The 14,308-nt window shown below is 38.7% G+C and overlaps 1 protein-coding gene across 1 annotated transcript; it reads left to right on the forward strand.

Annotated features, from left to right (window-relative positions):
• The first annotated feature begins 1,374 nt into the window (after positions 1 to 1,374).
• Positions 1,375 to 4,044, forward strand: LOC137956900 (protein indeterminate-domain 16-like). The gene is made up of 3 exons (XM_068804565.1): positions 1,375 to 1,909; positions 2,045 to 2,444; positions 2,993 to 4,044. Exons 1-3 carry the CDS (start codon positions 1,783 to 1,785, stop codon positions 3,780 to 3,782), a joined length of 1,317 nt encoding a protein of 438 aa, XP_068660666.1. The 5' UTR covers positions 1,375 to 1,782; the 3' UTR covers positions 3,783 to 4,044.
• The last annotated feature ends 10,264 nt before the right edge of the window (positions 4,045 to 14,308 follow it).

A 14,308-nucleotide genomic window follows, 5' to 3' on the forward strand; every position in this document is an offset into this window, starting at 1 on the left:
CCTATTTTTCAGCCCCGGCAGCCACCAAACAAGACACAATAGTTTCGGTGTCGGGTGTCTTTTCTTGAGGAGAGCTGCTTTCTTCTTCGTCCGGACTCTTTATTCTGACACTCACTTAATGGGAGATGTGCATCAGAGCTCCCTGTGTCACTGTATGACTGTATTTTCAGTTTCACCACTCGTGTTTGATATTCCAGTCAGCTGAACTGGGGCCTGCAAAAAACTCAATTTCTTATTCCCGTCTCAGGCTAACGAATCGGATGTTTGGTGCCGGTATCAGCGACGTATTTGTATTTGAAATCCCATATTCCAGTATCTCTGCTTGTCGGCGACGTAGAAACATCAGCAAGACTGACTGTACCAGATTTCGCAGAGAAAATCATTCCGATAAGCGTTTGATTGACAGTAATGCCCCTTTGAAAATGACCGAACTTGAGCAAACTCGCCATCCCAGAGACGTACAGCAGTCTTAGAGAAACGGGAAAATCCCTGTTTGGCCGGCTTAATTACAAATTTGATTCCTTATTATATTAGGTCAAGCTTCTGTGTCGTTTGCGATTTTCCTATTTTCTCGGGGAAGAAGACGCATTCAGGGGTAACTAAAGTCGAGCTTCTGGGATTCTTCTACATGTAGTTTCGACATGTTTTGATGGGGGGCTACAGACTTTACGACGACTGACGAAATTACACCATCCGCTCTCAAAACTCGAAAGATTCGTTGCCCAATTTCTTTCTACTTTTTGTCCTTATTAATTCATTCCAATCCAAGATCTTAGTGGTATAATCCACTGCGACGCAGATCCTTTGGAGGGCATCTTTTCTGTGAGAAGAACGTGAGAGTTGATAATTCAACCAGAGCTCGCTTTGATCAGGCAAGGGGTACAGGACCCAGAAACCCAATTGAATGATTCGCTGATCCTTGTAGTGAACAGTAAATGCCATGTAGATCAAACGAAAGGCACTCAAAGACATCATCCTTTTTCCTCGCCTTCTTTAGCTCTTGTCTCTTGTATCCTTCTTTACGATTGTAAGGAAAATCCAAGGTGAGAAAGGAAATGAATTATTTCGCGAGACTGTTAATAATACGATAAATTACAGAAGAAAAAAAAAAAAAAAGGAGAGAGACGGAGAGAAACAGAGAGAGAGAGAGAGAGAGAGCTCACGTGTATAAGTGGACAAGCCTGCGTTTGTGCCATGCAATTTACTGTGAGATGAATTATGAGTGTTTGTTTCTTTGCGAGGATGTTTTTTCTTCTCTGCTCGAATGTGAGCGAGAGAGAGGCTGTGGGCTCAAGTTTCAAGTAATGTGATTGGTTCAGAGCATTTCATGAGGTTTTTAAAGAGTCTCACCGTAACATAAGCCTCGTGAAGGAGAGAGGAGAGGGGACAGTGAAAGAGAGAGAAAGAGAGAAATTGATGAAAGCTGAAAGGTTAAAAGCTGAAAGAAAGCTGAAGATTGCCGAAAGAGCTTTCCTTTCTTCATGTTCTCCCTCTATTCCTTCACCCCGTTTCTTGTATTATTATAACCAGGGAAGAAGCTGCAGCCATCACAGACCCTAAATAAAGAGCAAAAGAAGTGTAGCTGTTTACAGAGGGGGAGCTCGGCCTGGAATATTTGAAGATCTCAACAGAATCCAGCTCAATCGAGCCGTCTGCGAGTTTGCCCAGTTCTTCAGCCGAGGAGGGCTACCTGCTTTCATTTCGTTTCACAGAGGGATAGAAAGAAAAAAATTTCTGGGAATTTCGTAAGATCTCTCAGCGACACCCAGATCGAAGTTTCCCATGTTTGGCACTCCAACATCATCCCAAGCCTATAAGGCCTCCTCGACAATCCCCTCTGATCAGTCGTTCCCTTGCATGGAGAATGGAAGCAATAGCAAGAGAAAAAGAAGACCAGCGGGGACACCTGGTGAGCACACAACAGTACTCTTCACCTCTTTGATTATTGACTCACTTTCTTGACACGAGTTTGAAAAATATCAGGCTTCTCCCTCCTCGATCGAATTCTCCCGTTTTAAATTTTAATTTTGTTTTGCCCTTGTAGATCCTGATGCAGAGGTTGTTTCTCTATCGCCCAAGACATTGTTAGAATCCGATCGTTACGTCTGTGAGATCTGCAACCAAGGATTCCAACGAGACCAGAACCTGCAAATGCATCGGAGAAGACACAAGGTCCCCTGGAAGTTATTGAAAAGGGAGACGCCGGAGGTCCGGAAACGGGTTTTTGTGTGTCCGGAGCCCAGTTGCTTGCACCATGATCCCTGTCATGCACTAGGCGATCTTGTGGGAATTAAGAAGCATTTCAGAAGGAAGCACAGCAATCACAAGCAGTGGGTGTGCGAGAAGTGCTCCAAAGGATACGCCGTTCAGTCGGATTACAAAGCTCATCTCAAAACTTGTGGCACTCGAGGCCACTCTTGCGACTGCGGCCGAGTTTTCTCCAGGTGAATTTAGTTCTCTTTTGCAGAGAATTTCGCACACATTTTTTTTTGGTTTTTCAAACACTCGGTATGAAGAGCTCAAATTTGACGAATTCAGATACGGAAACATTAAAATGGTTGACTGAACCTCCTCATCTGTCTTCTGATACCGAATGTCCATCCCAAAACGAAGATCATAGGTAGGATATTTTTGAAAATAAATCTTAGGCAATCTGATTCTAATCGGTCAAAGATGAAGACACGATTTCCTAGATCAGTCCCGTGGTTGTTTACAGGACTAACCTTCAGTAATTGATTCCTTGTCTTCCTGTCTGTTTCTTTTCTTTTTTTTCCTTTGTTCTTAATTTTACTTTATTTTCTTTTAGATTCTTTACTTGAGCCCCTTAATTTCCAGACATCAAATCCGATTTCAGAGCTCCTTGTTTACTGCAATGTCGAGTTGTTCCTAAACCATGGCTTCATTAGTTTGTTATTTTCTTAGTCCCTAAATCGAACACCCGAAATTCAGTTCTCATAAAGAAAAAAATTCTCCTTTGATTTTCATCTTGCAGGGTGGAGAGCTTCATCGAACACCAAGACGCTTGCAATGTGGGGCGGGGGCGGCCGGAATTACAGACGCCGCAACCTGCTTGCTTGTCGCGAACAGCTTCGAGCCCGAGCCCGTCAAGTGAAACCAATTTCAGTGCAGCTACATGGCCGAGTATCAGAATGGCGAACCACGCAGCACCCATTTTTATCTACCCTGATCGCAGTCCCTCGGTGGCCACCGCTGACCTCCGCCACAACCTGGAGCTTCAACTCTTGCCTTGTTCAAATCTTCTATCGACCTCCTCCATCTCACCCAATTCAGATGAAAACCAGGCCACCAAGTTACAGCTCTCGATCGGTTCCAGCAACCCAGGTCGCAACAACGCCGATTCAGACATGGATAAGAAGTCCTGGGAGGAACCCATGTTGGCGGTGTCGAAGCTGAAAGAACAAGCGAGGGAACAACTGCGGCTAGCCATGGCGGAGAAAGTATTCGCCGAGGAAGCAAGACAACAGGCCAGAAAGCAGATCGAATTGGCGGAGCTGGAATTCGCAAACGCCAAGAGAATCAGGCAACACGCGCAGGCGGAGCTAGACAAGGCTCAAATTCTAAAAGAGCAAGCCATCAAACAAATCAACGCGACCCTACTCCAAATCACGTGCCATGCTTGCAAGCAACAGTTCCAGGTCTCGGCAGTAGGTCTACCCGAGGAGACCTCGCTTGCCATGAGCTACATGTCGTCTGTTGTAACAGAAGGAGAAGGCGAGAACGACAACAGAAGAAACCTCCGTCCCATGATCTCCAACACATAGCTCTCCGATCCAATATCACTCTACCGTTCTTGCGGCTGTTGTTGTAAAATTACCTATTGGGGGCCTGAAGTTAACCTGAACTTCTGGAGTTTGTTTATCTTATTTTTTCATTTATTTGAGCGAAGAAGGAGGAGGATGTGGTAATGATGGAAATGATGCTTCTATGAATCATTTCAGACTACATTTTCTCATGCGGTGTTTGTAATTTGCATGGTTTTTACGTCAATGATCAGTGACTACTGAAAAGAATTTTCCCATTTCATCGTATGATGTCATCGGCTAGCTCTTCGTACCGTGAATACGGTAACCTGCATGTTTCTTCACGTTAACACAGCTATTAATTTAAAAAACTAGCGTAGACGACAGCAACTTCCAGAGAGAGAGATAGACGTCAGAGAGGAAGAGAAGCGAGAGTGTATCAGTGTCTCTGTTAGTTGTGTGATGGAAGAGACGAAGAAGATGAAGGAAAACGGGGGGCAGCAGGACTAGGAGAGGGGAATAAGAAAGAGAGCATTGAAACGGGACTGACGGGTATTTACTGGCTGAATTTTAAAAGAGGGTACAAAGGAGGGAGGAGAGAGAGAGGATGAAAATTCAGAAATCTGAAAATTTCTGAAGCCTGCGTGATAGTCCCTTTCATTGCTCTTCTGTTCTCTTTAAATGCTCATATGAAATGCCATGTTTTTCAGTGCCAAAGGTTCCAAGCGCTTAAAGACAGCGGACTACACCCTCTCTCCCCTCTTCTCTCTGAATCAGGAGTAGCAGCTGCAGAGGCATCTTTCCATATATGCAGAGACCGTTCAACGGCTTCAGTGGGCGAGCATTTACACGTTAAAAACTGCGTATGGTGGCTGAGGACTTTCACGACTGCAGCCAAGCCTGAGAAAACTGAAAAGGGCTTCGGGGTGAAAAGAGAGTCGAGTGAAGGAGAAAGAGTGTCGAGTGTAGGATAGATAAGAAAGAAAGGATTTCTTTTTCCTCGCTTTTGTGGGGTACCGTGCCCTTTTAATGTGGACTCCCTTTTATCTAGTTTGGGACCTTTCCAGCTTCTTCCTCCACCGATTGCCCTTATGGTTCCCCTCCCTTTACTCTCTACTTTACCCTGGTGAAAAGCTGCCTGCCAAGCCCCTCTCTCTCCCCATCTATTCCTCACTCGTCACCTTCACTTGACTCTGAAACCTGAACTTGAAAACGTTATTTTTCCATCCTTTCTTGAGTTTGAAGGATAATGAAATCGTAGGATTTTTCAATTTCGAAAACACAATTCATTCGTTACATTACATGAATCCATGATTTGAAATTTTTATTAAGGGATTTTTTTTTATATGTTCATTTGCAAAATGCAAAGCCCTCATTAGTGTAATTTCAACGCCATTATTCGTAATAAAAATGACGACGGGAATAAAATACGAGAAAGATAAGGATTTAAGAATAGGAGAAGAAAAGAAAAGAAGCTTTAGGGTTTAGGGTTTAAGCTTTCATTCACGACTTTGTTTTGGAACTAACATCTCAAAATAAAATATAATCGGAGTTATTTATCGATGTGAGACAAACTCAAAAAATCTGAAAGCCTCAATTGGAGTTCAATTTCCTCTCCTCATATAATGAAAATAGAATTCTATGACAATTAACATATAATAACTCTTTGAATAAAAGTGGTCTATTGCCACTAAAAATTCTAGGACTTCCAATTCCAACACTACACTAAGGGTTGAGAAAAAAAAAAAAAAAAACTTTTCCCATTGTTTTTCATTCTCCATGGGAGACATTGCCCAAGAAGAAAGAGAAAAAAGGGTTCAAAAAGGTTGCACACTTCAAGGTGGTACTTGTTTTGTTAAAGGCTTAGAACAAGCCTGCTTTTTTCCATCCCCTTTCTTTTCATTAATTAAAAGCAAAGACATGTAAAAAGGGCATTAATCCTCCCCTGGATAGGATTTAGTGGGCTTTTGGAGATGGGCTTAGGGACCCACTTAAAGGAATGCAAGTGTTCATGTATCATTATAATTATGCAGGATATGTTTGTCTTATGATAGTTTATTTTAGGGGGGTTAGCCTTATAAAAGAAGGGTGTGGGCACTGATGTGATGAGCATCCACATGGGACAACTGTTTCCCTTTTCTTCTTTGCTTTCCGATTCGGATTTCTGCCCAAATTTTCGAGTACTCCACTTGAGTGTGCTGAATTGAAAAGAGAAAAAAAAAACAAAGTTCACCACCTGTTTGTTTAAAATCCCAGTCCAGACTTCCCTTTTATTGCTTCTCTTTTCTGCTCTGCTGCAGGGTTTATGTTAACAAATGCACAAGGCTCTTGTCTACCAGGGACGGCGAAGATGACTAGCAGTGGGTAAGGCTATTTTGGTTGGGCTCTGTCTTGACGCTGAACTGGATTCTTCTTTGTCTAAACCCACAGCCCATATCCGGATCTTCTGAGTTTAGTAAACGCTGCTCTTCATCTATTGCAGGGCCAGGGGCGACCGTTTTGAGATATCTAGGATCCTTTTTTGGGGAGAGAGTAGGGAGACGTCTCAAGTTTCATTTGTTATTGTTAAAGTTATTGTGAAGCTGGGTCCAAAGCCTATCCCAAAAAAATTAGTCATCTTAGGAAATCTCTTTCCCAACTAATAAACTCAACATATTTATTCTCATTAATCCATGTGGTACTATTCCTTAATACTCCCCCTCACATTTAAGCCTTCTGGGCTCTTACATGTGGATAATTTGGGTGGAAGCCCACATATGAGTACCTGCTTTGATATCATATGAAGTTGGGTCCAAAGTTTATCCCAAAATGACTAGTCTTCTTAGGAAAGATCTTTTCCAACTAATAAATTTAACATATTTGTTCTCACTAATCCATATGGGACTATTCCCTAACACTCCCCCTCACATGTAGACCTTTTGGGCTCTTACATATAGATAATTTGGGTAGAGGCCCACTACCATGTGAAGTTAGGTCTAAGGCATATCCCAAAATGACTATCATCTTAAGAAACCTTTTTCCCAACTAATAAACTCAACATATTTATTCTCACTAATCCATGTGGGACTAGTCCTTAAGTTATCAACCAAGATGTATAGTGATTTTTGTAATTAGATATTGTGGTTGTGTTAAAATTACCTTGTAACGAGTTGTTTAATATCCAAGAAATATGCTTAAGAGAATTGTCTATATATTATAGGCTTTATGAGTCATTAGAACATCTTTATCATCTTTTTTTTCATTTTTTTTCATTTTTCTTATTTCTTTTGTTATTGAGTCTATTAACCCAATATATGCAAGATAAGTATGTGCACAAGTATGAGGGTGTGAGTCTATTTAAGGTTACATCCAACATTTGGTATCAAAGTTGACGATCTAAATGTTAAAAAAAAAAAACACATAAAAAAGGGTGAAGGAAGGAGAAAAAAGAGCTAAGAAACTTTTATTTACAAAATCCAACACTTTTCATAGATTTACATGACATAAGAAACATTCTCGAGCCAACTCGAAGTCAAGTAACTAAAGCCAGAGTTAACTCGAGCTTTTTAGTAGTAAAGAAAAAAGTTGAAGACGATAGATAGGATAGTCCATCCAGATGACTGGATAGCAGTAATGAAAACAAGAGAGTTCCAACGAGGTGATTACCGCACTTGCAAGACTTGACGGATATGAAGATCAATGAGATCATCGATGTCTAGTGATGCAACTCATCTTCCAACATTAAAGAAGGGGAGAGCTAGCAGGCTCAGATTGCAAGTAAATGAGAAAATACTCTTGGAGAAGACAAAAGTCGATAATAGAAGGTGTTACAAAGTCAGTTGATGTTGCAGGACAACATAAATAATTGATCTATATCAAGAAAAACAAGCAGAGAATTCAAAAGTTAATTAGGCTCACATAAGGAAGAAGAATGAGGTAAAGACAAATCTCATATCCAATGCTTTAAGTGCATGTAGTTTAGCCAGTACAAACCTCAATGTTTGAGATAGAAATGGCGAAACATCCAAACAACATGCAGAATTTACTAGATCTGGCACTGGATGGGTAGACTCCGAGAAAGTCTTGCTATAAAATTTTGTATCTGTTGCTTAGTTTAAGGGATGGCGGAGTGATAAACTAAGTAGAATTGCTAGCTTGAATAGGAGATATGTGCCCTATTCTAATTAGGATACTCAATTGAGTTTTAGCCTAATTAGGAGACTTAGCTCAAGGAACGCTAATAGAAGTCGTAAACCCTAAGCTAAGTCAATTTATTAGTTTAGGTAAAGTTTACATTTGCATAATGGTCTTAGTTTAAGGAAGGTTGTCAAAGTTATTAGCTAAGACAAATTAGAACTCTTGCAATTAAGTTTTCTAAATATGTTAAAATTTTCTTGTCGGAAATCGTTTATTGCCCAAGAAAAAAGTTTCTAGGTTTAAAGTATTTGGACATTATTTTTAGTCCTATACGGAAAATAAAAGAGCAGAATATACTCCAGAAAATAGTCTATGTAATATAGGACCTACAACCCATTACCACCAAAACACAATTGTGACTCGTAGAGTAAATCTCTCTCTCTCTCTCTTCTTTATCATATTATTTTTTTCCTTTTTCTTTCGTTTAGGTACTATTAGGGCTGGGCCCCCTACCCTCCCTACCATTTCATCTAGGGGTAGCATCAAGCAGAGTCGAACCCAAACCTGCCTATGTTCGAACCGAGCATGATTTAAATATTTTGAACTCGAACTCAAGTCGAGCCTAGCCTCGAGCCTAAAATTGTTATCGAGCTCGAGCCCCCAATAATTTTAACCGAGTTTGAGCTGAGCTCGAGCTTCAACATTCATTTAAAACTTTTTAAAAATTACATGTCTCGCGTTCGAGCTCCAACAAACATTTAAAACTTTTCAAAAAATACATGACAAATAAATAGTATATAAAATTATACGTACATTTTACATAAAATTGGGCATGACCTCTACTTAAAATTGAGCATAATGGTGACATCGAGTCCAGCTGAGTCGAAACCTTCCTATGTTCGAGCTAAGTTTGATTTAATGATTTCGAACTCGAGCTCAAGCTCGAGCCGACCTAGCCTCAAGCCTCAAGCCTAAAATTATAATCGAGCTCGAGCCTAATAATTTTAACCGAGCTCGAGCTCTAGATGAGTTTGAAGTTAACCTACATTTAATACTCTACATAAAATATATATCAAATAAATTATCTATAAAATTATGCATACATTTAACAAAAAAATAATGATAGGGGGAGGTTCGGGATTGAATCTCAATCATGGATTAGAACCTACCAATGTTAATCTTTTTTACCCCAAATATTGTCTAGCTTATTTTATAATTTTTGAATCTGGCCATAAATTTACTATAACCTTCTTAGTGCCCCTCATTGAAAATTTATATTCTAGGAAAAACATTTTTAGTTTTTCCTAGGATACACATTTCCAAAAAAAACCTTTAAATAAAATCCTAATACTATTAGAGACTTACTAGAAAATTACAAGAAATATTTTTAAAAATTCTTAGGAAAGTTAAATGGACCTCTTATTGCCTCTTATGAGGAAATAAATAAAAATTAATAATTAATCTAATATATTACTATACTTATCGATAAAATTTTAATCAAATAAAATGTCAAACACAAAATTGCTATGAAAATTGACTCATGCTAAAAGTATTATATCAACAACTGTCAAATACTTATTCAAAAAATTTCTATATGGTAGCCCATATTGACAAGAAAATCTTACTTAGAAAATTATATGATTTTTTAAAAAGAATTTCTAATTAGAAAAATATTTCAAAAAAACATGAGGCATTAATTGTCCCTATATTTCTACTAAAAATGTCTTTTCAACATTTATTGAAAAAACCATTTTTTTTACTTGTTTATGATCTCGCACGTGTGACTTTCACACGTGCGAAATCGACTTTGGAGGGGGGGAGGGAATTATTTGTCCCAACTTAGGAAACTCTAACTATTATTTGGTTTTCCGCCGAGACGACGGGGAGCGAAGGTGCGGCGCTAGCGAGGACCTATCGTCGGCAACAAAGGCGGCGGCGATGGAAGCGGTGGCAATGGAAACAGAGGAGGCGAATAAATCAGAGGAAGAGGAAGAAATCGGAGGGGATGTAGCGGCCGACGAGGAGTTGTGACAGCAGAGGCTGCTAGAGCTGCGGACGGCAGGGGTTCGGCGTTTCTCCCCCCTAGGGGTGGCATCGAGCCGAGCCGAGCCCGAACCTGCCTATGTTCGAGTCGAGCTTGATTTAAATATTTCAAGCCGAGCTTCGAGCCGAGCCTCGTCTCGAGCCTAAAATTGTTATCGAGCTCGAGCCCAACGAGTTCGAGCCGAGCTCGAGCCTCAACATACATTTCAAACTTTTCAAAAAATATATATCGAATAAAATGTATATAAAATTATGCATACATTTTATATAAAATTGGGCATGACCTCTACATAAAAATGGGCATAACTTATATATATAATATGTGTATAAGATTGGGCATAACCTCTACTTAAAATTGAGCATAATCTATATATATAATACTTGTATAAAATTCGGCATGACCTTTACTTAAAATTGGGCATAATCAATATACATAATACCTGCATAAACACTCCATAAACACTCCATAAAATTGTTTATACATTCCATAAACACTTCATAAAATTGTTTATACATTCCATAAACACTTCATAAAATTGTTTATACACTCCATAAAATAATCTAAACACTCCATACACTGATAACATTATAAATAAACTCCATACAATAATCAAACACAACAAAATTAAATAAAATATCACTATCAATTTACAATCACCCAAATAAAAACTATAAATTCTTTAAATAAAATCATATTACTATTACATACTTACTAGAAAATTACAAGAAATATTTTAAATTTTTCTTAGGAAAATTAAATGGACCTCTTATTGCCTTTTCTAAGGAAATAAATAAAAATTAATAATTAATCTAATATATTATTATACTTATCGATAAAATTTTAATCACATAAAATGTCAAACACAAAATTACTATGAAAATTGCCTCATGCTCAAAGTATTATATCATCAACTGTCAAATACTTATTCAAAATTTTTCTATATGGTTTTCTAAACCATCTTGGCAAGAAAATCTTACTTGAAAAATTATAGGATTTTTTAAAAAGAATTTATAATTAAAAAAATACGAGGCACTAATGGTCCCTATATTTCTATTAAAAATATTTTTTCAACATTTATTGAAAAAACTAGTCTCTGGAAACTATTTCTACCAAAATATCTTTTAAATTTATTTAAGAGTCATGAGGAAGGGACAAAGAGTTTTTTTTTTCCTTGTTTATGATCTCGCACGTAGGGGTGGCTTTGAATAAATTATATATAAAATTATGCATACATTTTTAAAAAATATAATGATAGGGGAGGTTCAGGATTGAATTTCAATAATGGATTAAAATGCACCAATATTAATATTTTTTACTCCAATTGTTGTCTAGCTTGTTTTGTAATTTTTGAATTTGGCCATAATTTATTATGGCCTCCTTAGTGCCCCTAGATAAAAATTTATATTATAGGAAAAACTAAAAATATTTTTCCTATGATACATATTCCCAAAAAAACCTTTAAATAAAATCTTATTACTATTAGTGACTTATTAGAAAATTATAGGAAATATTTTAAAATTTTCTTAGGAAAGTTAAACGGACCTTTTATTGTCTCTTCTAGGGAAATAAATAAAAATTAATAATCAATCTAATATATTATTATACTTATCGATAAATTTTTAATTAAATAAAATATCAAACACAAAATTGCAATGAATATTATTTCATGCTAAAAGTATTACAGCATCAACTGTTAAATACTTATTCAAAAATTTTCTATACAGTTTTCTACCCCATCTTGGTACAAAAAATCTTACTTTGAAAATTATATGATTTTTAATAAAAAATTTCAATTAGAAAAGTGTTTAAAAAAACATGAGACACTAATAGTTTATAGAAAATTATTTCTATAAAATTTATTTTTAATTTTTTCCAGACGAAAAAGTTTTTTTTTTATTTTAAGATCTCGCACGTGCGAAATCGCACGTGCGAGATCATCTTCTCGCGAGGAAGGGGGAGATTATTTCTCCCCTGTTCTGGTTTTCCGCCGAGACGACCCCGAGGGAAGGGGCTTACGGTGCCGGGGAGGATTTATCGTCGGAGATGACAGCCACGACGGAGTCGGCGGCGACGGAAACAGAGGCGACGGCGAGGAGAGGAAGAAATCGAACGGACGGACACAGAGGCGGCCGGCGAGCAGCTGCGACGGCGGTATAGATGCCGGAGAACAGCTACGACGGCGGTAGAGGCGGCGACAACAACCGATGGGAGGGGTCGGCGGTGACGAGGGGGGAGGAAAAAATTTTCCCCCCCTCGCTCTCCCTCCCGCTCCCGCTCCCCCGCTCGCTCGCAATCCCGTACCGATTCATGCCGATCCGACTCATTTTGAGCCGGCTCGCGAGCCAACGAACCGAACCTAGCTTCGGTCGAGCTCGGCTCGTTAAGGTAAACGAGCCGATTTCGGTGTTCGAGCTCGGCTCGAGCTCGAAAAATGACGAATCGAAACGAGCCGATACCGAGCCGGCTTGCGAACCGGCTCGGCTCGAAGCCACCCCTACTCCCCCCTACTCCTGCTCCCGCGAGTCGCCCATTAACGAGCCGGCTCGTGAGCTTTTGAGCCGAACCTTGATTCGGTCGAGCTCAGCTCATTAACTCACACAAACCGAGAGCCGAGAGATACCGAATCAAACTGAGCCGAACACGAGCCAACTTGGTTCGAAGCCACCCCTAATTTCATCCCATGCCACAAATCATTTTAGACCCATCACCATTTATCTGTGTTTCTTATCATTATACTGTACCGGTGCAACTCACAGAACACTTAAACCCTGTAAATGCATTAATTCTAGAACTTATTGGAACGCACCCTTATGTCAATTCATCCCCTTCTTGCTTAAATATTCAAGACTTCTAAAAGACCAAGAAAAAAGAAATTAATTCCAGAGTTCTCAGACTCTTAACCAATAACCTGACAAAAATTTATTCGATCGAACACATCTTGGATCTCTCAGAAACATTTATTTTGATTACTTCATTGGCCAAGGCTCACGGTTCTCAAATCCTCTCAAATGATCAAAAGCCCACACCTCTACGCAGAAAATTGCTTCAGGCCTTATACTATTCAACGCCCAAACACCTTGACAATCCATACATGAATGAACTCTTGGATTTTAAGCAACGAAGGTTTCAGAACGTTTAGAGCAGTTACAGACTTCATCGTTCCCAAAACCTTTAAGAGTGGATATTTTCATGGCATGGGGCTCACTTGACATGATTATATATCACTGCTGTTTAAAAACGCTTTGCGGAAGCAAAACAACTGATATTGTAACTTTGACGCTCAGACACCATTGATGAAGCAGCTTTTTGACCTTGTTCAAGTTGGAGAAGACTAGCAGGAGCTGCGTGCAATCTTCATAGCAGCAAGGATAAGCAAGAAAACCAATGCAGCTTTCGAACTATGAATGCCGTGACTGGTTCTTTCCTCTCGTCCTTTTTGACCTTGTTCAAGCTCTTTCCTCTCTTCTTTCCGGTGCAATAACTAGCCCTAAAAACTAAAAGATTAGTTCTAGAATTTAATACAAGCTGCTCTCTCTCACCTTGCTCAACTCTATGCACAATATAACTGAATAAATATTTTTTTTAAATGGTCTTTGAAAGATCTAAGGGGAAAAAATAACTTCTAAATTGAGTTTAGAATTTCGGTCACTCGTACTTTTAGAGAAAAAGAGGGGGAAGGAAAGCCTCCTTTCTTACAAGTACTTTCATTTAGGGTAATTTTTGAAACCTATAGAAAATAAAAGAAAATGAGAATTTGACCATTATTATTTAAAAAAATAGTTAATAAAATTTTTTTCTTAATCATTATTTCATTTTCACTAACTATTTTTTGGAATAATAATGATCAAATTCTCATTTTCTTTTCTTTTCTAGGGGTTCCAAACATACCCTTAGGGCGGGTAAGGGTTGAGTTGGAGGTGGAATTTTAAAAACCCAAACTTCACCTAAAGAAGACTCCAAAGCACACCTTTGCGTCATTGCCTTAGTTATCCATAGCTTATACTTTGCCAATGTGACCTATTATATGAGAAGTAGAAGGTGGTGATCCATATATCATGCATCAATCTTTTTAAAGTTTATCTATTTTGCAAAGTATTTTCCGGAAAAAATACTTTCCTACATGTACTTGCATGCAGGGGCGAACATAGGTCGAGTTTCCCCCTCCAACACACACACACACACACTATTGATCCTTCTCCATTTTCAGCCCATGGCTCAATTAACAATTTACATAGCTTTATAAAAATATAAACAAATTCAAGAAAATAAAGTCTATTTCAGAGTTGAAACGAGGCGGGTGTTTCTGACTCAGTGAAGGGAAAAATCCATTCCGGGTCTGGTTAGGTTAGGTTAAGTTCCTCATATAAATTGATCATATGCTTACCTT

This window comes from Aristolochia californica, unplaced genomic scaffold (assembly GCF_029961685.1).
Source record: "Aristolochia californica isolate CCGP_79_NKW_82.1479 unplaced genomic scaffold, dmAriCali1.0.hap1 SCAF_2, whole genome shotgun sequence".
Classification (NCBI taxonomy): domain Eukaryota; kingdom Viridiplantae; phylum Streptophyta; class Magnoliopsida; order Piperales; family Aristolochiaceae; genus Aristolochia; species Aristolochia californica.